Source organism: Equus asinus, chromosome 4 (genome assembly GCF_041296235.1).
Source record: "Equus asinus isolate D_3611 breed Donkey chromosome 4, EquAss-T2T_v2, whole genome shotgun sequence".
NCBI classification, from domain to species: Eukaryota; Metazoa; Chordata; class Mammalia; order Perissodactyla; family Equidae; genus Equus; species Equus asinus.
This window is the reverse complement of record NC_091793.1, coordinates 57,638,134-57,662,492: the sequence shown is the minus strand read 5'-3', so window position 1 is coordinate 57,662,492 and position 24,359 is coordinate 57,638,134. Positions and strand designations below refer to the sequence as shown.

The following is a 24,359-nucleotide window of genomic DNA, read 5'->3' as shown; positions in this document are numbered from 1 at the left end:
TTATTATGTTGAGGTAATTTCTTTGTATCCCCATATTGTTCAGAGTTTTTATCATAAATGGCTGTTGGATCTTGTCAAATGCTTTCTCTGCATCTATTGAGATGATGATGTGGTTTTTATTCCTCAATTTGTTGATGTGGTGTATCACGTTGATTGATTTGCAGATGTTGAACCATCCCTGTGTCCTCGGTATGAATCCCACTTGATCATGATGTATGATCCTTTTGATGTATTGCTGAATTCGAGTTGCCAAAATTTTGTTGAGAATTTTTGCATCTATGTTCATCAGTGATATTGGCTTGTAGTTCTCCTTTTTTGAGCTGTCCTTATTAGGCTTTCGTGTCAGAGTGATGTTGGCCTCATAGAATATGTTAGGAAGTGTTCCATCCTCCCTAATTTTTTGGAATAGCTTGAAAAACATAGGTATTAAATCTTCTCTGGAAGTTTGGTAGAATTCCCCAGGAAAGCCGTCTGGTCCTGGGGTTTTATTCTTTGGGATGATTTTGATTGCTGTTTCAATCTCTTTCCTTCTGATTGGTCTGTTCAGATTGTCTGCTTCTTCTTGACTCAGGTTTGGGATATTGTGGGAGTCCAAGAATTTATCCATTTCCTCTAGGTTATCCATTTTGTTGGCATATAGTTTTTTGTAGTATTCTCTTATAATCCATTGTATTTCTGTGGAGTCTGTTGTTATTTCTCCTTTTTCATTTCTGATTTTGTTTATTTGAGCTTTCTCTCTTTTTTTTCTTTGTAAGTCTGGCTAGGGGTTTGCCAATTTTGTTTATATTCTCAAAGAACCAGCTCTTTGTTTCATTGATCCTTTCTACTGCCTTTTTTGTTTCAATAGCATTTATTTCTGCTCTGAGTCTTATCATTTCTCTCCTTCTGCCGACTTTGGGCTTCATTTCTTCTTTCTCTAATTCAGTTAGGTGTAATTTGAGATTGTTTATTTGGGATTTTTCTTGTTTGTTGAGGTGTGCCTGTATTGCGATGAATTTCCCTCTTAATACATCTTTTGCTGTATCCCATCTGAGTTGATATGGCATGCTATCATTTTCATTTGTCTCCAGGTATTTTTTGATTTCTTCTTTAATTTCTTCAATGATCCATTGCTTGTTCAATAGCATTGTTTAGTCTCCGCATCTTTGTCCCTTTTTCAGCTTTTTTCTTGTAATTAGTTTATAGCTTTATAGCATTATCATCAGAGAATATGCTTGTTATTATTTCAATTTTTTAAAATTTATAGAGGCTTGCCTTGCTTCCCAACATATGGTCTATCCTTGAGAATGTTCCATGCACACTTGAGAAGAATGTGTATTCTGCTGTTTTTGGATGGAGTGTTCTATAAATGTCTATTAAGTCCATCTGTTTGAGCTTTTAATTTAATTCCACTGTTTCCTTGTTGATTTTCTGTCTGGATGATCTGTCCATTGATGTGAGTGGGGTGTTGAGGTCCCCTACTATTATTGTGTCATTTTTGATACCTTCTTTTAAGTTTGTTAATAGTTGCTTTATGAACATTGGTGCTCCTGTGTTGGGTCTTAGATATTTATAATTGTTATTTCTTCTTGATGGAGTGTCCCTTTGATCATTATATACTGCCCCTCTTTGTTTCTCTTTACCTGCCTTATCTTGAAATCTTCTTTGTCTAATATAAGTATTGAGATACCTGCTTTCTTTGTTTGCCATTAGCTTGGAGTATTGTCTTCCACCCCTTCACTCTGAGCCTGTATTTGTCATTGGAACTGAGGTGTGTTTCCTGGAGGCAACAAATTGTTGTAACTTGTTCTTTAATCTATCTTGCCACTCTGTGTCTTTTTATTGGAGAGTTCAATCCGTTTACATTGAGGGTGATTATTGATGTATGAGGGCTTAATGCTGTCATTCTGTCACTTGTTTTCCAGTTTTCCTGCATTTCCTTTTTTTCTCGTCCTGTGTGTTTTGGTCTACCCATTGACTTCTGCAGTTTCTTATGCTGTGTTTCTTAGTTTTTTCTTTATTTGTTTTTTGTGTCTTTGTTCTGCTTTTTACTTTAGTGGCTACCTGAAGTTTGTATTCAGAATCTCATGCATAACGTAGTCCATTTTCTGATGGCCTCTTATTTCCTTAGTCTAAACCAATTCAGTCCTTTTCCTCCTCCCCTCCTAAGTTATTATTTTCCCATCTTATTCCAACTTGTGTTGTGAATTTGTGGTTAAAGTGACAAGATCTTCTTTGTTTTTGGAGTTTTCCTTCCCTTTAGCCTACTGCTAAAGTTGAATATTTGCTATCCTATTCTGATTCTGTCTATCTATTTGTCTCCTTACTCTGGGTTTTGTGACCCCTTTCTCCCTCTTTTTTCTTTTGTCAGGTATGAGGGCCTTCTTGAGGATTTCTTGCAGGAGGGCGGGTCTCATGGCTATGAAGTCCCTTAGCTTTTGTTTGTCTGGGAAAGATTTAATTTCTCCCTCACATCTGAAGGATATTTTTGCTGGATAGAGTATTCTTGGATGAAGATTTTTATCTTTTAAAGTTTTGAATATGACATTTCATCCAGTCCTAGCTTGTAAGGTTTCTGCAGAGAAATCCACTGAAAATCTGATGGGGGTTCCTTTGTGGGTTATTTTCTTCTGCCTTGCTGCCCTGAGTATTCTTTCTTTGTCATTCATTTTTACCAGTTTTACCTCTATATACTTTGCAGTAGGTCTTTTTACATTGACATATCTAGGACATCTGGAAGCTTCCTCCACACGCATTTCTCTCTCATTCCCTAGATTTGGGAAGTTTTCTGCTATTATTTCTTTGAGCACGCTTTCTACTCCATTCTCCTTCTTTTCACCTTCTTGAATACCTATAATTCTTATGTTGCATTTCCTCCTCGAGTCAGATATTTCTCAGAGACTTTCTTCATTTCTTTTTAGTCTTAGTTCTCTCTCATCCTCTGTCTGGAGCATTTCAACATGTGTATCTTCGATTATGCTGATTTGCTCCTCTATAGTGTTCACGTGAGCATTCAGGGAATCTGCGTTTTGTTTTATCTCTTCCATTGTGTTATTCATCTCTAGTATTTCTGATTGATTCTTCTTTAGAGTTTCAGTCTCTTTTGTGAAGTAGCTCCTGAACTCGTTGAATTGTTTTTCTCTATTTTCTTTTACTTCATTGAGTTTTTTGAGGATAGCTATTCTGAATTTGTTGTCATTTAGTTTACTTATTTCTGAGTCCTGAGGACATAGTTCTGGGTATTTATTGTTTTCCCTCTGGTCTGGAGATTTGATGAATTGCCTGATACTGGAAGTATGATTTTTCCCCATTGTGATATTATTCAGTTGCAGTTACAGCTTCTCGCCATTAGATGGGGGTCAAGAGCCATGTATTCTGAGCCCTCTGCCTTCACCCCAGATGGCGCAGCACAGCACGGGATGAAGTGGTGGGGGCACTTTCTCTTGTGCCCAGACCGGGTTTCTGATCAGCTCTCTCTATCTGGTCTTCTGGGGTCTTGGCTTGATGAGGTCAGCCCACGCAAAAGCCTTCCCGCAGTTAGAGGGCTTCCCTTTAGTCTGCAAGGGCGCTGGGGAGTCCTGGGTGATCCTCTGGACGTGTGGAGCCTCCCCCACTCTTTCCCTCATGGATCCTCCGGCGGCAGTGGTCCCAGTCTTTGAGGGAGGGAGGGAAATTCTCTCTTACCCCATTCCAGCTCCTCCAAGGGGGGCTCGAGCCTCTCTGCCCTCCATGGTTTGGCTGCTGTGACTCTCCAAGGATTCCTGTGCTATTAGGATATCTTCTGTTGGAATGTGGTCACTCCTTTTTGTTGTATGTTGGAGGGGAAGAGAGTCCCGGGCAAGCTCACTCCACCATGACACTAATGTCACTCCCCCTTCCTGCTTCTTAAGTGCTAAAATATCTTCCAAAAAGACAAAACTTATTTAAGTACAATAGACTTAGGTGTAAGCATAATTCAGTGTAATATGATGAATAGTACATAACTTGGGAACTTAAGTTTTCAATGCGTTATCTTACTACATTGTTTAAGAACTCCATGAGATAGAGACTTTTATAATCTTCCTTTTATAGATGAGAAAACAATATGTCTGTGCTGTAAACATGGTGGAGATATGGTTATTTAAATTTATTGACTAATACATTTAGTTCCTCAGTAGCTCTAGCCACATTTCAAGTGTTCAATAGCCACCTGTGCCAAGTGGCTACTATATTGGACAACATGGATGTAGAATATTTCCATCATTGCAGAAAGTCCTATTTCATAGCACTGCTCTAAGTAATGCCTATGCAGGAATGTGGGAAATGGACTTAGGTCTGAATCCAGAGTGTATGCTTTTAATCACTATGTTATATTGCCTCCTCAATATTTAGTGAAATTGAGGGGGTGCAGGGAAAGAGTTAAGAATCTCTTATTTCTTCAAGAAATAGGCTATCAGGGATGGTGGGGGAACTGGAGACACATCAATGGCATTTCTCTCGTGGCCTTTTTGTGGTACTTGTAAGAACAGGAAATTCTTTCTTTCACTAGATGAAGAAAGTTGGTACTTGCTGTTTGACAGCTCTTTTATGGAACCATAGGGTGGCTTTTGCTAAGAGTTGTTCTGGGATTATGCCTCCTTTACTTTTAAGCCTCAGTTCCTAACATAGTCCTGGTCCATAATAGGCACAGAATAAATGCTTTCTGAGCTAAATTTCAAAAAAGGTAGCTATAATATCTTTGGCCAGTCTTGGAAGAACCATAGTGAACAAGAGTAACATGAGGGGGCTTCCTTATGATTCCTAAGGGAAAAGTAAAGATTTCTTCCAGGGAACATCCAGGGGCTTGGCCTCATCAGAAGAGGGCCACATAGGTGTTTATTTACATGGTAATAGAGGAATAAGAGGGAAGGATCATAAGAGCCACCTAAAATTATATCTGGGCCAGGTTTTCATATGCTATTGTAAATCTAAACTAAAGAACTTCTGTATATGGCTCCAAAGAGAGCACTGAAAAACAATTGCCTCAATACCAGATTAATTCCCATTATCATTTCCTTAGTGCAGTGAAAACAAATTGTCACCCCCTTTTCAATGCATCCTAGTGTGTTATCCAAATTACTTGCACTTATCCACCAAATGTTGTGTGAAAGCTGAAAAAATACCCTATTTTTGCTCCCAGCTCATCCTCCTGCTTCTTTTCCTCAGTGCAAACTCTCCATCCCTCTCACATATCCTCCTTTCCTTCTCTTCACAGTTTAGTTAAAGTGCTGGCTTCTGTGTCATTTAGAACAACCAAAACCTATAGAAATATGGTTTAAAACAGATGCACTGATTTGGGATGAGAAGCAAATGTTGGATGCTCACTCACTACTTCTTAAAGGCTTTAATTTACAGCAAGAATGAAAAGAGTTGTCCAACAGGAGCATGAGGAGTCAGCTTTGAAAACTGAGAAGAGGAGAGAGACGCCAGGCTCGTTTTGAAGTTGAACTTAACAACCAGAACCTGTATTTCCCTGAAGCAAAATGATAACAACTTTCTTAGAATGATTTAAGAATTCCCTGGAGACATTTAGCCCAGGCCCCTGTGTAGGTCCATCTTTAGAATTCTCCTAACAGGGCTTATCAGAGAAGATTGCAATTTAAAGCGGCAAAAGTTTAGTGTCTGATATCAGCTCTAGTTTCTCTTTTTCTTTTTTTTTCAAAAGGAGGCAGATGTTTTACAGTGTTAACTGTTTTGAAAGGTCCTACATTTCCAGTGAACAGAGCACTTTTGTGAAAAAGGCTCTGAAAAGCATTATTCGGGCAAAAATGCATCAAAGGGATGTGAGTTAAAAAGAGAAAAGTTTGCCAATGTAGAGATTGAAGGCAGCATGTGCTGACAGGTACAATTATAGCCAAATAATTGAGTCTTTTAAGAGAGATTTGGTGAGATAAGTTGATCATTGTGGACTCACATCGGAAGCGTGTTCATAATTAGATACTCAGGGGTCCAGCTGTGGACTGACATAGGGATCGTGAGCTACTTCACATGCAGGATATAAGAGCTATTGCACTTTGTAAAATAGGGTGAAATAGCACGATTTCAGCCCAGCAGAACTCAATTAACACAAAGGTTGGAGAGAAGGCTTAGCCTTCTCCCTCAGTCTCTCAATAGCCTGGAACCTCTTTCAGTCCCTCAGAGTCACAGTTAACCCAGCTTTTAAGCCCTTCAATCTCAAAGAAACCCCCAAAAAGTCAACTTTTCAAAAAATTAATTAATTGCTTTTATTAGTAACATCAAAAATCTTTCTTTGGTGTTTGGTTAAAGAGTTTCCAGGCACTTCAGTTCCTTTGTCTACACCACGTGTTTTAGCCAAAGACATTGGGATGGAGAACAATCTGGTGTTTATTTCTGGGAGTGTTCCATCAAAGTTGTAAAGGATAACAATCTTGTTTCTGGTCTTGAAATGTAGGGTCTTAAAGCCCTGGCTCAGTGAGAAGTGACTTCCTGTACGTGCTGCCTCTACACTTGCTCAGGCATCTGAGTGCCAGTGTTGTCTCAGGGTCTCTGTGTGGAGTTGGGGGGCCGAGGGGCGTCCATAGCATTCCATTAATGATTCTGTTAGACATCTTGCTGCAGGGTTTCACTCTTAAAGAAACAATATAACTCATTCTGCTATATTGTATGATTTTTACCTTCCAAATTTATAATTTCTTTTCTCTTCTTGTATGTATGGTTGGATTACCTTGTTACTGAAATGCTAGTAAAAGTTCTTAAGTTGGCTGGGAGCTACGGGTTTCTGATAATGACACCTTAACCTAAAATCCAGGTGACAGCTCCTTTCCTGCCATGGAGAATCGACTCCTTGATGTCTCTGGATGTCTAGTATTTTCCTTCTTCTGTCCTTTTTAACTGCCAACTTTCTTCCCTTTCCCTTCTACCTGTAAGCTTTTGGGCCCCATTGGACCCAGGTAGATAGGACACTGTCTTCTGCAGCAGCCTTCGTCAAGTATTTAACAAGCTCGAAAGTAAATCCAGTGTTGCCCCCAGAATCCACCACCAAGTAGCCACAACCTACCCTCTTCTCGCATCATGAAGCACTTAGCACAGTGCTGGCCCATAGTAAGCATTCAATACAGCTTGGCCGCAATAATTGTGATTTTAGTTTCTGCTTAACTTGCTTATTATATCACAAGCTAACACTCATCATCTTCAGTATTTCCCTGGAGTTTGACACCTGGCCAGTTTTGGAATTATTGTCATGTTTTCTGCCTGGATCGGTAGGGATGCTTTAGTATTTACATCATAGGGCTACAATGGGGGGTATGCAGATTTGTTAATGCTGGGCCACTTGATGCTAATTCCAACTTTGGTGCAGACTGCACACCTTTTAAAAAACAGATCACAGGAGTGAGTCTTTAGGGTCCACTCCCAAGATAGAAGTATTAGACCTTTAACTGAATCAAATGCTCATGGAGGAGTAATTAACTACTAGTGAACTTTCTTTCACCGCCTTTCCTTACTTCCCAGTATTATGATGTAATTTTAGTGCAATTAAACTTGGGCAGCTCAAAGTTACATAATCACATTCAGCTTTAGTTTCAAGTACTACTTGCTTGAAGCCTGCTAGGAGACTCCTAGCATCATCCATTGTGCCAGCTGGTCTCCACCCTGGCTGGGTCTTATTATCGCCCTGAGAGCATTTAAAAAAATGCAGATGCTCAGGTCCATCCCAGAGAATCTGATTGAATTGGTCATAAGTAGGGCTCAGTCACTGGTATTTTTTAAAAGGCTTCTCAAGTAATTGGAGGTCTGAGGACCAGTGAGTGGCAGCAAAAGAGACTTAGGACATACTGACTGCATTTTTACTTGTACTAAGCAACTCGGTTAAACTGTCTCCCCATGTCCTAAGCTGTGCCCCCTCCCCCTTCTCATTTACTCCATATCTGAGTAAACAGAGCAGAAGGAGCAGGGCTTTGAGCAGAGGAATTTTCTTTCAAATCTTGTCTCTGTCTCTTATTAATAACGTGACGTTGGAAAAGTAAAATTTACTAAATTTTGGTTTTCCCATTTTTCAAATGGGAATAATCTGAATTCTTTGTAAGTGAACGTTACTAGTAAGTGAAATTACTAGTGTGATACGAAAATATTTAGTATAGTACCTAGCACAAAAAAGAGCTCAGTGTATTTTAGCTTTCTTTTTTTTTCTTTTCCTTTAATTTCTTCATAGGTAAAATGAGGGGCTTGGACAATGTTTAAATTCCCCTTATGCCTTAAAATCTAATGAGTCTGATTCTTTGTCTTAAGCAATGTGATTAGAGAGTAACCACCACATATTCTTTTCCACAAATTCAGTTTGTGTGCAAAAAAGAAAGTTATTGTCACACAGTTGATAGGAAATGAATTTGGAGTTTCTTTTTATATTGTGTCCAAATATTCTCACTTGGCCGCCCTTTCAACCTGATGTGTCTATGAAGTGCCTGGCCATGACTGGGGATGTGGTTTGAGTTGTGGGAACAAGATTTTTAGATTGAGTAATGCCGTCTGTTTTATGTGGGCATCAATCTTGTGCTCTTGACCACCATTCACTTGCTTCAACCACATGACCATCCAACTTACTTTATGCTTGTAATAATGGTGGTAGCAGCTGGTGTTTATATTATAGCACCTATTTGAAGGGATCCACTTCTGAGGAGCGCAGGTGAAAACAGAAAACTTTCAGTTGTTACCTGGCTAATTAGTTTTGTCAAGAAAATAAAACGCTCCTATCTTGATCCATTCCCAGTGAGTCATAGGGGAATCCACTCCAATATAGGTTGGTATTAGGGAGCAGTCCGTGATTCACAGCAATGACTCAGGAAGCCATCTGCCTTGCTTCGTTGTGACACATACCTGCCTTTGCCTGGTCATCTGGCTCCATGTAGAAGCTCAGGCAAGTGAGAGAGATTCTAAGCTTTTATTTTTACCTAGTTCAAGTTAAACAAAGCAGAGGACTGGGTCTTCCAGTGTGCGAACTCAAGAGAGTTGCTTATGTTATAGGCAGATAAATTGTCTATGGGAAAAACCACTTTGATGATGATGATATGACCCTCTGTTGTTTCTCAGTGCCTGGCAAAGTGTAACATGGGATGCAGTGCAATTTAAGGGTTAAGAGTAAGAGATCAGAAATCATGACAAGCTGGATTCAAATTTTGGCTCCACTATCACTATCTATAGCAATAATTAGCAAACTTTTTCTGTAAAGGGCCAGCTAGTAAATATTTTAGGCTTTGGGTGCCATATGGTCTCAGTCACCACTACTCAGGTCTGCCATTTTAGTCAGAAGGAGTCATAGACAACACACAAATGAATGGGCATGACTGTGTTCCAAGAAAACTCAGTTTACAAAAGCAGACAGCAGGCCGGATCTGGCCTGTGGCTACAGTGTGCCCACCCCTGATCTTTAGGATCATGAACTAATACGTTACATTAATTCTCTAAATTTCTCTTAAGGATTAAAAGAAACACTTACCAGGCGACTACTTGAAAATAGTCACTATTATTTTATTAAAAATATTGTGTATTTAAGATGCCATTAATTGTAAGTACATTTGGATTACAGGGATGTTAAAATGTGACAAAAGTTCATGGAATTGATGAAATGTCCTAACAGTAATTTATTATAGGAACAATGTTATATTTAAGATTTCAAGTCTTGTTCTACTAGTGATAGTTTAAAACTTCTCGTATGACATTTCTTTGTGATTTTTTCTTGTCAGAGACACATGTCATGAGCTCTTGGGACACGTTCCACTACTTGCAGACCCTAAGTTTGCTCAGTTTTCACAAGAAATAGGCCTGGCATCTCTGGGAGCATCAGATGAAGATGTTCAGAAACTAGCAACGGTGAGTTCATTTTTTAACTTAGAAGACTTCTGTTTATGTCCATTTGTAAGGTAAAGAAAGTTTCAGAGTTACTGACTATGAATTTTAAGGCAAACGTTCTAGAGGGGGCATAGTGACTTTACCTTTGTCCATGTGTTCCTTTGAAGCACAATATGTCCTTGACTTACTAACCATCAAAATATTTGTATTTCTTCCTTCTCATTCAGGGATTGGCTAGATAGTAAATATTTTAGGCTTGCAGGTCATAAGCTCTCTGTCAAAGCCACTCTCGGCCACTGCGTTGCAAAAGCAGCCACAGACAATATGTAAATGAATGAGTGTGGCTTTGTTCCAACAAAGCTTTATTTAGAAAAGCTGGTAGTGCGCCAGGCTTGACCTGTATGATGAAATTTGCTGGCTCTTGTTCTAGTCCAATGTTTATTTCTTAGAAACATTAGTGGGGCCGGCCCATGGCCGAGTGGTTAAGTTCACGCGCTCTGCTTCAGCGGGTCAGGATTTCGCCAGTTTGAGTCCTGGGTGCAGACATGGCACTGCTTGTCAGGCCATGCTGAGGCGGCGTCCCACATAGCACAACCAGAAGGCCCCACAGCTGAAAATACACAACTATGTACCAGGGGGCTTCGGGAGAAAAAGGAAAAACATCTTAAAAAAAAAGAAACATTAGTAATGGTAAAAAGTATGCATTTATGGTAAAGTACAGGTTGTGCTTAGAATTCTCTCTGATTAATCGACATGGGTGTGGTCAGACACAATTTGAGTCAGCAATAAGAAGCTCAGACTAAATGATTATTATAAGTACAAAACCAGAAAAATATTTAATAGATACTATGGTCTTAGCAAGGCTCTTCTCAAAACCAGCAGTATAAGAAGAAAGGTATAATGTTGGCAGCTACCTTTGAGATGCTGGACAGCCAGCCCTAGCAAGCTCATGTGCCTACCTTAGTGCCATTTCAAAGAGCCCAGGGTGAGAACGAGCAGGTTTAACAGACTTACTTGCCTACAGGGGCCAGGCCTTTCAGCTAAATGAGCACATGAGCCTAAATGAGCTAGGAGAGGAAGAAAGAACGGATCTTAGGTTGTGTGTATTTGACAGAGATACACATTGATGGCATATTAGGCGTGCAAGAATATTTGTCACTCTCACCAAGAAGTAAGTTTTCTCCTAGATTTCTTAAAACACATAGCCCTTTCAGTATACCTTTTGTTTCCTACTTTTGATAGATATATAGGAACTGACAAATATTTTTCTACTAAAAGAGAAACACAAGTGCAAAAGTCATGCTGTTGATGTCATTGGGGGTGAACAGGGGTCAGCAGGGGCTGCAGTGAACTTGGGAGCACATGCTTCTTCTGTAGCACAAGGCTGCTTCTCAGTTCCCACTGACGACTGCCAGGTGGGCGTGCAGGCCTTTGTGTTGCCAGATCTCCAAATTTTTGAGAGAGACTGGAAATCTAGATTTCTAAATGAAATTTAATGATTTTTAAATTTTGGCTCATAAAAACAAATCTAGCTTTGTGAGCTGAGGAAAATATATTGTAGACTGAATCAGGATTTTGACATCAAACTTATAACCTCTGCCCTAAGGATTGGCTCATGTATATTGTCTGTCTATTACTGCATAGTGAATAGGCCTAAAACTTAGTGACTTAAAACAATGAACATTTACAGGCATACTTTGGAGACATTGCGGGGTTAGTTCTACACCACCCCAATAAAGCAAATATCGCAATAAAGTGAGACGCACGAATTTTTTGGTTTTCCAGTGCATATAAAAGTTATGTTTACACCATATTGTAGTCTATTAAGTGTGCAATAGCATTATGTCTAAAAAACGTGCATGCCTTAATTAAAAAATACTTAATTGCTGAAAAATGCTAACCATTGTCTGAGCCTTCAGTGAGTCGTAATCTTTTTGCTGACAGTGGGTGTTGCCTCGATGTTGATGGCTGCTGACTGATCAGGGTGGTGTTTGCTGAAGGTGGGGGTGGCTGTGGCGATTTCTTAAAATAAGACAACAGTGAAGTTTGCTGCATTGATTGACTCTTCCATGAATGATTTCTCTGTAGCACGCGATGCTGTGTGATAGCATTTTACCCACAGTAGAACTTCTTTCAAAATTGGAGTCAATCCTCTCAAATGCTGCCCCTGCTTTACTAGCTAAGGTTATGTGATATTCTAAATCCTTTGTTGTTGTTTCAACAATCTTCACAGTATCTTCACTAGAGTAGATCCCATCTTAAGAAACCACTTCTCCGCTCATCCATAAGAAGCAACTCTTCATCCATTAAGGTTTTATCATGAGATTTCAACAGTTCAGTTACCTCTTCAGGCTCCACTTCTAATTCTAGTTGTCTTGGTATTTCCACCACATCTGCAGTTACTTCTGCCACTGAAGTCTTGAACCCCTCAAAGTCATCCATGAGGGTTGGATTCAACTTCTTCCAAATTTTTGTTAATGTTGATATTTTGACCTCTTTCCATGAATCATGAATATTCTTAATGGCATCTAGAATGGTGAATCCTTTCCAAAAGGTTTTCAATTTACTTTGCCCAGATACATCGGAAGAATGACTATCTATGGCAGCTTTAGCCTCATGAAATGTATTTCTTAAATAATAAAACTTGAAAGTCAGAATTACTCCTTAATCCATGGGCTGCAGAATGGGTGTAGTATTTGCAGATGTGAAAACAACATTTATCTCATTGTACATCTCCATCAGAGCTCTTGGGTGACCAGGTACATTGTCAACAGCAGTAATATTTTGAAAAGAATCTTTTTTTCTGAGCAGCTGGTCTCAACAGTGGGATTAAACTATTCAGCAAACCATGCTGTAAACAGATGTGTTGTCATCTGGGGTTTGTTCCATTTTAGAGCACAAGCACAGTATATTTAACACAGTTCTTAAGGGCTCTAGGGTTTTTGGAATGGCAAATGAGCATTGGCTTCAACTTAAAGTCACCAGCTGCATTAGCCCCTAACAAGAGAGTCAGCCTGTCCTTTGAAGCTTTGAAGCCAGGCACTGACTTCTCCTGTCTAGCTATGAGAGTCCTAGATGGCATCTTCTTTCAATATAAGGCTATTTTGTCTATATTGAAAATCTGTTGTTTGGTGTAACAACCTTCATTAACGATCTTAGCTAGATCTTCTGGAGAACTTGCTGCAGCTTCTCCATCAGCACTTGCTGCTTCACCTTTCACATTTATGGTCTAGAGATAGCTTCTTTACTTAAACCTCATGATCCAACCTCTGCTAGCTTCAAATTTTTCTTCTGCAGCTCCCTCACCTCTCTCAGCCTTCACAGGATTGAAGAGAGTTAGGGCCTTGCTCTGGATTAGGCTTTGGCTTAAGGGAATGTTGTGGCTGGTTTGTTCTTCTATCCAGACCACTAAAACTTTCTCCAGATCAGTAATAAGGCTGTTTCACTTTCATATCATTTGTGTGTTCACTGGAGTACACTTTTCATTTCCTTCAAGAACTTTTCCTTTGCATTCACAACTTGGCTAGTTGGTGCCAGAGGCCTAGCTTTTGGCCTGTCTTGGCTTTTGACTGCCTTCCTCATTAAGCTTAATCATTTCTAGCTTTACATTTAAGGTGAGAGACGTGTGACTCTTCCTTTCACTTGAACACTTAGAGGCCATTGTAGGGTTATTAAGTGGCATGATTTCAATATTGTTGTGTCTCAGGGAATAGGGAGGTCTAAGGAGAGGGAGAGAGATGGGAGAATAGCCGGTCAGTGGAGCAGTCAGACCACACAACATTTATCGATTAAGTTAATCTTATATGGTCATGGTTCATGGCACCCCACAACAATGACAATAGTAACATCAAGATCTCTGATCACAGATTACCATAAAAAATGTAATTATAATGAAAATTTTGAAATATTGCAAGAACTACCAAAATGTGACACAGAGACATGGAGTAAGCAAATGCTGTTGGAAAAATGATGCTGATAGACTTGCTGGATGCAGCGTTGCCACAAACCTTCAATTTGTAAAAATTGCAGTTTCTGCTAATTGTAATAAACTGAAGTATGTCTGTATTATTTCATAGTTTCTGTATTTGGGAGTTTGAGAACAGCTTAGCTGAGCGGTTCTGACTCAGAGACTCTTCTGTAGTTGCTGTTAAGATGTGGGATGGGTCTGTAGTTGTCTGAAGATTTGGGAATCTTCTCCCAAGTTGGCTTATTCATGTGACTGTTGGCAACTGGCTTCCTCCAGTGCAAATGATGAGAGACAGAGGCAGAGATTGAGGGGAGGAAGTTGTGATGCCTTTCTGACTTGATTGTATGCTCTTCACGTGGGCCATATTCTATTTATTAGAGAGGACTCCCTCCAGCCCACACTCAAAGGGAGGGGAATGAATCTCTGGAGAAAGGAGTGTCAAAGTATGTGCAGACATCTTTTAAAACCACCACAGCACGAGTCCTGAGTCCCGTTACTTAATTCTCAAACCTTGGCTCTGGCTTTAAACTCCACGTTTGAAACCTTTTCCGTGCCTTTCAAATCCCCCTTGAAATTTTCTGGTTTAAACCTGTGACACCCTACAGCTCCTATTTTTGATCAGGGATGAATGTATTGCTTACTTGTCTGACTCTGAATGGCTACAAACTGAGATTTGACTCTGCCAGGCTGTGTGTGTGTGTGTGTGTGTGTCCAAAGAGAAGAGGAAAGGAATAAGGTAGGACTTTATGGATGTAATGTAGGTGGATCCTAGTGAGCGCTCTTATTCCTTTCTTAAAAGCAGTAATAAGAAAGCAGTTTTATTGTTCTTTACTTTTACAACCCATCAAATGGTGATTGATTAATTCCATCATTCAAAGCAACATTTATGAAGAATATGGCATGGTCCTCACTTTTGGGTAATTTATAGCCTATGTAGATAAAACTAAGATTTTTCACAGGAGATAAAGTTAGTACTAAGTCTTGAAAGATGAGACAAAGTCAGGTAAGCGGAAAAAGGAGCAGGGGAATAGAGGGATGGTTTCAGCTAGAACAAGAAATCTCCCTGGTTTCGGGGGTCAGCAGGAAATGCCTGCTCATCAGTTTAGAAGGCCATGGCGAAGCCAAGGGTTTCCTTTTGAAGTAGTTTTCTATCACTACTGTTAACAAACTATGCATGGCTTAAAACAGCACAGATTTCTTATCTTATAGTTTCACAAGGTTAGAAGTCTAATACAGTTCTCACTGGGCTAAAATTAAAGTGTCTGCAGGGCTGTGTTCCTCTTTGGAGGCTCAGGGGGAAAGTCCATTTTCTTGCCTTCCCAGCTTCTAGAGGCTTCCCACATTCCTTGGCTCATGGCCTCTGCCTCCATCTTCAAAGCCAGCAATGTTACATCTCTCTGACTTTTCTTCCTTTCTCACATTTCTCTCTCATAAACTGTAGCTGAGAGAGGTCTTTTGCTTTTATGCAATTAGATTGGGCCCACCTGGATAATTTATAATTATGTCCTCATCTCAATGTCCATACATGCCGTTAGTCATATCTGCAAATGTAACATACTCACAGGTCCTGGGAATTAGGTCAGGACATCTTTGGTGGGCCATTATTCTTTGTTTCTATTTTTACACTTACAAGAAAAAACTAATACTTGAAACTTGGAACCCATTTTACTAGGGCTAGTAAATATGTGGGATGAGTAAGTTTTCTTTCAGAACTTATATTCCTTAGCACAATTCCAATACCCTTGGCCATGGATTGCCCTAGCTCCATCAGCCAAAAATACTTCCACATTTTAGACATCATTAGGTCATTTATGATGTTTCTCTCTCTCTATTCTTCCCTCATTTTTTCATTATCCTTTCCCTGGAATATTCCTGCTTTTCTGCAAAGCTAATTCAAGTTAACAGGTATTCTTTAAGTGGCTAAAGAATTTTAGGTACCATGAGGGAGGGATAGGAAAAAAGACAAGGACATAGTACTTTCTTCAAGGAATGCATGATCTAGTACACAAAAATACAGAAACCCCAGAGTCAGTATCAGCTTGTATTCATATTCATGAGCAGATATGTAAGAGGGGTGGATTTAAGGTGAATCTTCCATGTGTGTGTGAGTTCTGAATTCAAGGTGGGAGACTGGGATTCAGAATTGCAGCAGGAGCCAGCAGAGAGCTTCTTCTCTATAGAGGAATTAACTGGTGATGGGTTAGGGAGAGTCAAGTGTCCCCCAAGGGAGCCAACCTGCCTGGAATCGTGCAGTGACTTTGATAGTTAAAAACAACAACAACAAAGAGAGTGTAAACTTTCAAAAGACTTTAACACAAAATATTTTGAGGCTCTTCTAAGTACAGTGGGGAATTTTGGGGTGGTGCCTCATCATAGTTTTTCATGATCTGCTCATTTCTCTTTTCCCAACATTGCATGAGCCTTTACTCTGAATCTCTTTGATTTTCTCTCTTTCACAAGTCTTGCAGTTCCAATTCTTTCCAATTTTGTAGACTACCCATTTACTTTGGAGAAAATGTTTTGCAGACCAAAGAGAAATTTGAAAAGCTTGTTCTGTGTGGTATGGAGAGTATGGAGGATGGTTGACTCAGTGTGAGGAGCTAGGGAGATTCTTCTTGAAATGATACTAAAACTGCTGTTGACTTCTAGAAGCACATTCCATCCTTCATTAAAAATGAAGTGAATGGAAAACTGCTGGAGGATGGTTTTGAAAGAAAACACAGTTAGACTCCAGCCAGGCAATTTCAGAGTAAACCCTGGAATAAATAACCTATTGGATAACATGCTTATTAATAACCATCAAGCCATATACCAAAACTAGAAGCCTAATTTGATGACCCAGTTGCAAAGACTAAGAGATTAAGAGCTCAGGCCTCACTGGGAGAGTAAAAAGTCCAATGGTGGGGAGGATAGAGGTGGTTAGCAAGCCCTCCTAGCTGTCCAGATGAGAAATGGACGTGTTATTAGCTGATTTCCTCAAAGTTGTTCCCAAAAAGTCCCCTGAAGAAGTATCAGAATAAAATGAGTGATGAGATGTACCAAAGGAGAAAATTCCATAGACGGGACAAATGGAAAACCAGAGGAATCACATTTATGCAGAACGATGAGACAGGTTGTATTGTTCTTTCATTTCAGGTGAGATTTATATTATTAATGACTCTGTGTACATAGTGCCTACTTTTCCTTGTTTAGTGAACTTAAGCATTTATGAAAAAGAGAGTCACTCCTAGTGAAAGCAGACATTTCATAACTTTCTGTGATGAGCTGTCAGCACATTCATCTAAGGAAGATGACACCCTCCACGAGGACTAATTGGTGCTGCCAAACTCTGTTTTGCTGCATTTGAACTTCTGGGTCTGACTTCAGAGGCACCAGACTGTTGCCAGTAGCTACTGCCTCTCCTTGCTGTATTTCTTCATGATATTTATTTTGGCATTTTAATAATGCTCAGTTTTGAGAATGAAGCTATCTTCACTGTTTTATGTGAGCAATGGTTTTTATGCCCTGAGAACAATTTAAATGAAACTCTTTTGTATCTGAAGAAATTGATGATGATGCTTGGTAAATATATTTCAAATGCATTGTTATACATGTAAATAATTTGCCCTCTGGTGGATAATAAATAAGGCTACCGGTTTTGGCAGCTGTACTCTTTTCATACTCATCATAGCTGTCTGGGATCTGTGCATGATAGATATGCAAAAATGTTCCCAATAAGGGATGATTAGAGTGTGCTATAATTTTGAGACCAAGCGTTTCCCACTGTCCGGTGCTGGCTTAAGTGGATTTAATAGATTAGTGTCTTCTTTAAGGGTTGTAAACTCAATTGCCTTCAGGGGCAAATAAGTAGCAAATGTGTGAAACAGCCTGATATAAGATAACAAGTAGTATAGGAGCCTGTGGAGACAGGATAATACACATCACACCTAAAGGCTTCAAAGTCAAACATTAAAACAAAAACAAGATATTCTTTGGCTACAAACCATGTCTGTAAGCTGAAACAGAACTATAGGCTCCCAGTCACCAGCCTTGTCTCTAAAGTTAGATTAGGAGAGTTTGGAAGATGGTGGTATAGAAGGATCCTGAAGCCATGTCTCCCACGGACACAACAAATCTACAACTACCTGTAGAACAATTTCCTCTGAGAGAGATCCTGAAACTGGATAAAAAGGACCCCCACAAAAGGGACAACACTGACAGGGGTGGAAGAGGCTGAGATAGAGTCCTGGTAAGGAAAAACCACACCCTAGCCATGGGGCCGTATGGTTGGGGAGATCTGAAAAGTATGGAGGTTTTCCAGAAGCTCAAGGGATCTGAACTCCACATTAGGCATCCTAGCCCTTAGATCCAGCACAGGAGAGGCAAGATCCCATAATACCTGACTTTGCTGGCTTTGAAAACCATTGGGGAACATGCCCAGGAAAACTACAGAACTTCTGGGAAAGAGAAACCTTCTCGTAAGGGGCCCCCATACACACTCACTTGATCTGGAAACCAGCACAAATGCCTGCACAAAATGTGCAGTCTATTGGTAAAACAGACTCACTTACTAAGCTCAGAAGGCATCCCAGAGAGGCAAGAGGTGGCTGAGTCCACCCAGCAGGGACTGAGACACTGGTGGCAGCCATTACGGTGACTTAGTTCTGTCGTGCTGACACAGAGGCTGGCAGGCACCATTGGAATCCTCCCCCAGGTCTGTTAGTGCAGGGGTCTGCCCCGCCCAGTAGAGCGCCCACGGCAACTGAATGCAGCCAGGCAGGAGGGAGCCCACCCCAGGGATTAACACTGTCTGTTGTGAGCCTGGGGCAGAATTGGGAGCCTGTGGTGGACTTCTGGGCTCATGCCAGACTTGTGCTGCTGGCCATTTCAAACAGTCACGCAGGGGATCTTCCCTGCCTTCCAATGCCTGAAACGGTTGTGCCCTGCCAGGCCTGGGGCTGCCCCACCCATCAGCACAACATAGCTAGTGTTCACCAGAGTCCTGTCCTGCCCAAAGCAAGCTGACAGCTGCCACAGCCATGCCTGGGAGCCAGCCTCACCTGAGCCTGACCCACCCACCAACGTAGAGGCAGCCGAGCATGCAGGGTGCCAAACTGGGAGTGTGGAGCAATTGCAAGCCCCTGGGCCTAGCAACCAGCCATACTAAGGGCCTGACTTGCTTACCAGCAAAACTGCAGTAGCTGCGTACTACCAACCTTGCAGCCAGCTGTGCTGGGGGCTTACCCCACCTAATAAGGTGCTTGTAGCAGCCACATGTGGCCAAGATTCACGACCAGCCAGCCCGGGGGCCAGCCTGGTTTACCCATGCACCCACAACAACAGCAACTCTGCCGCAACAGAAGGGCACACAAAAAATAAAGAGAAAGGAACCCAAACACATAAAACCCAAAAGCTGTGAAACCACTAGGGCAGAGAGCAAGAGAAGAACTACAAAAACAGCCAGAAGCAAAGTAACAAAATGGCTATAAGTATGTACTTATCAATAGTTACTTCAAATGTGAATAGACTAAATGCTCCAATCAAAAGACACAGGCTGGCTGAATGGATAAAAAAACCCCACGATCTGTATATTTATATGCAATGTACAAGAGACACACTTCAGACCTAAACACACTTACATAGTGAAAGTGAGGGATGGAAAAAAGATATTCCATGCAAATTAAAACAAAAGCTGGGGTAGCAATACTTATATGAGCCAAAATAGACTTTAAAACAAAAACTGTAACAAAAGACAAAGAAGGGCATTGCATAACAATAAAGTGTACAATCCAACAAGAGGCCTTAATACCACTTGTAAATATCTATGGGTGCAACATAAGAGCACCTAAATACATAAAGCAAATATTAACAGGCGTGAAAGGAGAAACTGATAGTAACAAAATAATAGTAGGGGACTTTAACACTCCACTTACACCAATAGCTAGATCATCCAGAGAGAAGATCAACAAGGAAACATTGGCCTTAAATGACCCATTAGACTGGATGGACTTAGCAGATATTTACAGAACATTCCATCCCCAAACTGCAGAATATACATTCTTTTTAAATGCACATAGAACATTTGCCAGGGTAGGTCACATGTTAAACCACAAAACAAGTCTCAATAAACTCAAGAAGATTGAAATAATATTGAGCATCTTTTATGACCATAAAAGTGTGAAACTAGAAATCAACTACAAGAAGAAAACTGAGAAAGTCACAAATATGTAGAGATTAAACAAGATGCTACTGAACAACAGTTGGGTCAATGAAGAAATCAAAGGAGAAGTCAGAAATACCTGGGGACAAATGAAAATGAAAATACAACATACCAATATCTATGGGATACAGCAAAAGTGGTACTAAGAGGCAATTTTATAGCAATATGGGCCTACATGAAGAAACAAGAAAAACCTCAAATAAACAATGTAACAACACAACATCTGAAGGAACTAGAAAAAAGAACAAACAAAGCATGAAATCTGTGGAAGCAAGGAAGTAATAAGTCAGAGCAGAAATAAATGAAATAGAGACTAAAAAGGCCAATAGAAAGGATCAATGAAACTACAAGCTCATTCTTTGAAAAGATAAACAGAATTGACAAACCTTTAGCTAGACTCACCAAAAAAAAAAAAAAGACAGAAGCCTCAGATAAATAAAATCAGAAACAAAAGAGGAAAACTACAATGGACACCTCAGAAATACAAAAGATTTTAAGAGAATACTACAAAAAGCTATACACCAACAGATTAGATAATCTAGAAGAAATGAATACATTCTTAGAATTGTACAACCTTCCAAAACTGACTCAAGAAGAAATTGAGAATCTGAATAGGCCAATCACCAGTAAGGAGAAAGAAGTAGTAATAAAAACCTCCCCAAAAAACAAAATTCCAGGACCAGGCAGCTTCCCCAGTGAATTCTACCAAACATTCAAAGAGGTTTTAATACCTATCCTTCTTCAACTCTTCAAAAAGTTGAAGAGGAAGGGATGCTTTCTTTCTTTTTTTTTTTTGTATTGTGGTAATAGTGGTTTACAGAATTATATAAATTTCAGGTGTACATCATTATATATTTTGATTTCTGTGTAGATTACAACATGTTCACCACCCAAAGAATAATTACAATCCATCACCACACATGTGGGCCTAATCATCCCTTTCACCCTCATCCCTCCTCCCTTTCCCTCTGGTAGCCACCAACCCAATCTGTTTCTGTGTTTGTTTGTCATTGTTTTTTAATCTTCTACTTATAAGTGAGATCATATGGTATTTGACTTCCTCCCTGTGACCTATTTCACTGAGTGGGATGCCCTCAAGTTCCATCCATGTTGTCACAAATGGCCAGATTTCATCATTTCTTATGGCTGAGTAGTATTCCATTGTGTATATCTACCACATCTTCTTTATCCATTCATCCCTTGACGGGCACCTAGGTTCCTTCCAAGTCTTGGCTATTGTGAATAATGCTGCAATGAACATAGGGGTGCATGTATCTTTATGCATTCATGTTTTCATTTTCTTTGGATAAATACCTAGCAGTGGAATAGCTGGATCACATGGTAGATCTATTTTTAATTTTTTGAGGAATCTCTGTATTATTTTCCATAGTGGCTGCACCAGTTTACATTCCCACCACCAGCAGCGTATGAGGGTTCCCTTCTCTCCACATCCTTTCCAACACTTATTGTTTCCTGTCTTGTAAATTTTAGCCATTCTGATGGGAGTGAGGTAACATCTCATGGTAGTTTTGATTTGCATTTCCCTGATAGTTAATGATGTTGAACATCTTTTCATATGCCTGTTGGCAATCTGTATATCTTCTTTCAGGGAAATATCTGTTCAGATCTTTTGCCCAGTTTTTAATTGGGTTGTTAGTTTTTTTGTTGTTGAGATGTATGAGTTCTTTATGTATTTTGGATATTAACTCCTTATCTGATATATAGTTTGCAAATATCTTCTCCCAGTTGTTGGGTTGTCTTTTCATTTTGTTGATGGTGTCCTTTGCCATGCAGAAGCTTTTTAGTTTGATGTAGTCCCATTTGTTTGGTTTTTCTGTTGTTTCCCTTGCCCCGTCAGACGTGGAACTTGAAAATATGCTGCTAAGACCAATGTCAAAGAGCATACTGTCTATGTTTTCTTCTGAAAGTTTAATGGTTCCAGGACTTAAATTCAAGTCTCTAATCCATTTTGTTGATTTTTGTGCATGGTGTAAGACAATGTTCTAGTTTCATTTTTTGCATGTGGCTGTCCAGTTTTCCAAACTTCATTTATTGAAGAGATTTTCCTTTCTTCATGGTATGTTCTTGGCTCCCTTGTCGAAAACTAGCTCTTCATACATGTGTGAGCTTATTTTTGGGCTCTTGGTTCTGTTCCATTGATCTGTGTGTCTGTTTTTGTGCCAGTACCATGCTGTTTTGCTTACTACTGCTTTGTAGTATATTTTGAAATCAGGGAGTGTGACACCTACAGGTTTGTTCTTTTTTCTCAGGAATCCTTTGGCTATTTGGGGTCTTTTGTTGTTCCATGTAAATTTTAGGATTCTTTGTTCTATTTCTGTGAAAAATGTTGTTGGAACTTTGAAAGGGATTGCATTGAATCTATAGATTGCTTTAGGAAGTATGTTCATTTCAACTGTGTTAATTCTTCCAATTCAAGAGCACAGAATATCTTTCCATTTCTTTGTATCTTCTTCAATTTCTTTCAATAATGTTTTATAGTTTCAGTGTACAGATCTTTCAGCCCTTTGGCTAAGATTATTCATAGATATTTTATTCTTTTTGTGCTATTGTAAATTGGATTGTATTCTTAATTTCTCTTTCTGCTAATTCAATGTTAGTGTATGGAGATGCAACTGATTTTTGTATGTTGATTTTGTATCCTGCAACTTGACCACATTCATTTATTATTTGTAAAAGTTTTTTAGTGGATTCTTCAGGGTTTTCTATGTATAAAAGCATGTCATCTACAAAGAGTTGCAGTTTCACTTCTTCATTTACAATTTGGATCCCTTTTATTTCTTTTTCTTGACTGATTGCTCTGGCTAAGACTTTGAATACAATGTTAAATAGGAGCAGTAAGGTGGGCATCCTTGTCTGGTTCCTGTTCTTAGGTGGGTAGCTTTGAGATGTTCACCACTGAGTATATGATGTTAGCTGTGAGTTTGTCATATATGGCCTTTATTATGTTGAGGTACTTTCCTTCTATACTCATTTTATTTAGAGTTTTTATTGTAAGTGGATGCTGTATCTTATCAAATACTTTGTCTGCATCTATTGAGATAATCAAGTGATTTTTATTCTTCATTTTGTTAATGTTGTGTATCACATTGATTGATTTGCATATGTTGAGCCATCCCTGCGTCCCTGGAATAAAACCCACCTGATCATGGTGTATGATCTTTCTAATGTATTGTTGTATTCAATTTGCTAGTATTTTGTTGAGGATTTTTGCATTCATGTTCATCAGTGATATTGGTCTGTAATTTTCTTTTTTTGTGTTGCCTTTGTCTGCTTTTGGTACCAGGGTATGTTGGCTTTCTAGAATGAGTTAGGAAGCCTCGCCTCCTCTTCAATTTTAGGAAGAGTTTAGAAGGATAGGTGTTAAGTCTTCTTAGAATGTTTGGTAGAATTCACCAGGAAAGTCATCTGGTCCTGGACTTTTATTTTTTGGGGAAGTTTTTGATTACTGTTTCGACCCCCTTACTGGTGATTGGTTTATTCAAATTCTCTATTTCTTCTTGATTCAGTTTTGGAAGGTTGTGTGATTCTAAGAATTTATCCAATTCTTCTAGATTATCCAGTTTTCTGGCTTATAGCTTTTCATAGTATTCTCTTATAATCTTTTGTATTTCTGAGATGTCCATTGTAATTTCTCCTCTTTCATTTCTGATTTCATTTATTTGAGCCTCTCTCTTTTTTTCTTGGTGAATCTAGCTAAAGGTTTATCAATTTTGTTTATCTTTACAGAGAACCAGCTCTTGGTTTCATTGATTTTTCTTATTATTTTTTTAGTCTCTATTTCATTTATTTTGGCTCTATTTTTATTACTTCCTTCCTTCTGCTGATTTTGGGCTTTGTTTGTTCTTCTTCCAGTTCCTTTAGGTGCACTGTTAGATTGTTTGACATTTTTCTTGTTTGTTGAGGTAGGCCTGAATTGCTGTAAACTTCCCTCTTAGAACCCCTTTTGCTGTATCCCACAGATTTTGGCATGTTGTATTTTCATTTTCACTTGTCTCCAGGTATTTTTTGATTTCTCCTTTGATTTCTTCATGGACTCAATCGTTGTTCAGTAGCATTTTGTTTAGTCTTCACATTTTTGTGGCTTTTCTGGTTTTCTTCCTGTAGTTGATTTCTAGTTTCATAGTTTTGTGGTCAGAAAAGATGCTTGGTATTACTTCAGTCTTCTTAAATTTATTGAGACGTGTTTTGTGGCTTAATATGTGATCAATCCTGGAGAATGTTCCATGTGCACTTGAAAACAATGTGTATTCTGTGGGTTTTGGATGGAATGTTCTCTATATATCCACTATGTCCATCTGCTCTAATATGTCATTTAAAGTCCATGTTTCCTTATTGATCTTCTGTCTGGATGATCTACCCATTGATGTAAGT

General features: G+C 39.4%; 1 protein-coding gene across 1 annotated transcript in view; it reads left to right on the top strand.

The window, feature by feature from the left end:
• The window catches only part of TPH2 (tryptophan hydroxylase 2), a 117,829-nt gene that overhangs the window by 54,782 nt on the left and 38,688 nt on the right, over positions 1 to 24,359 (top strand). The window contains exon 8 of the mRNA XM_014833271.3: positions 9,696 to 9,822. Within this exon, the coding sequence (XP_014688757.1) occupies positions 9,696 to 9,822 (127 nt within the window). The remainder of the gene's footprint in view (positions 1 to 9,695; positions 9,823 to 24,359) is intronic.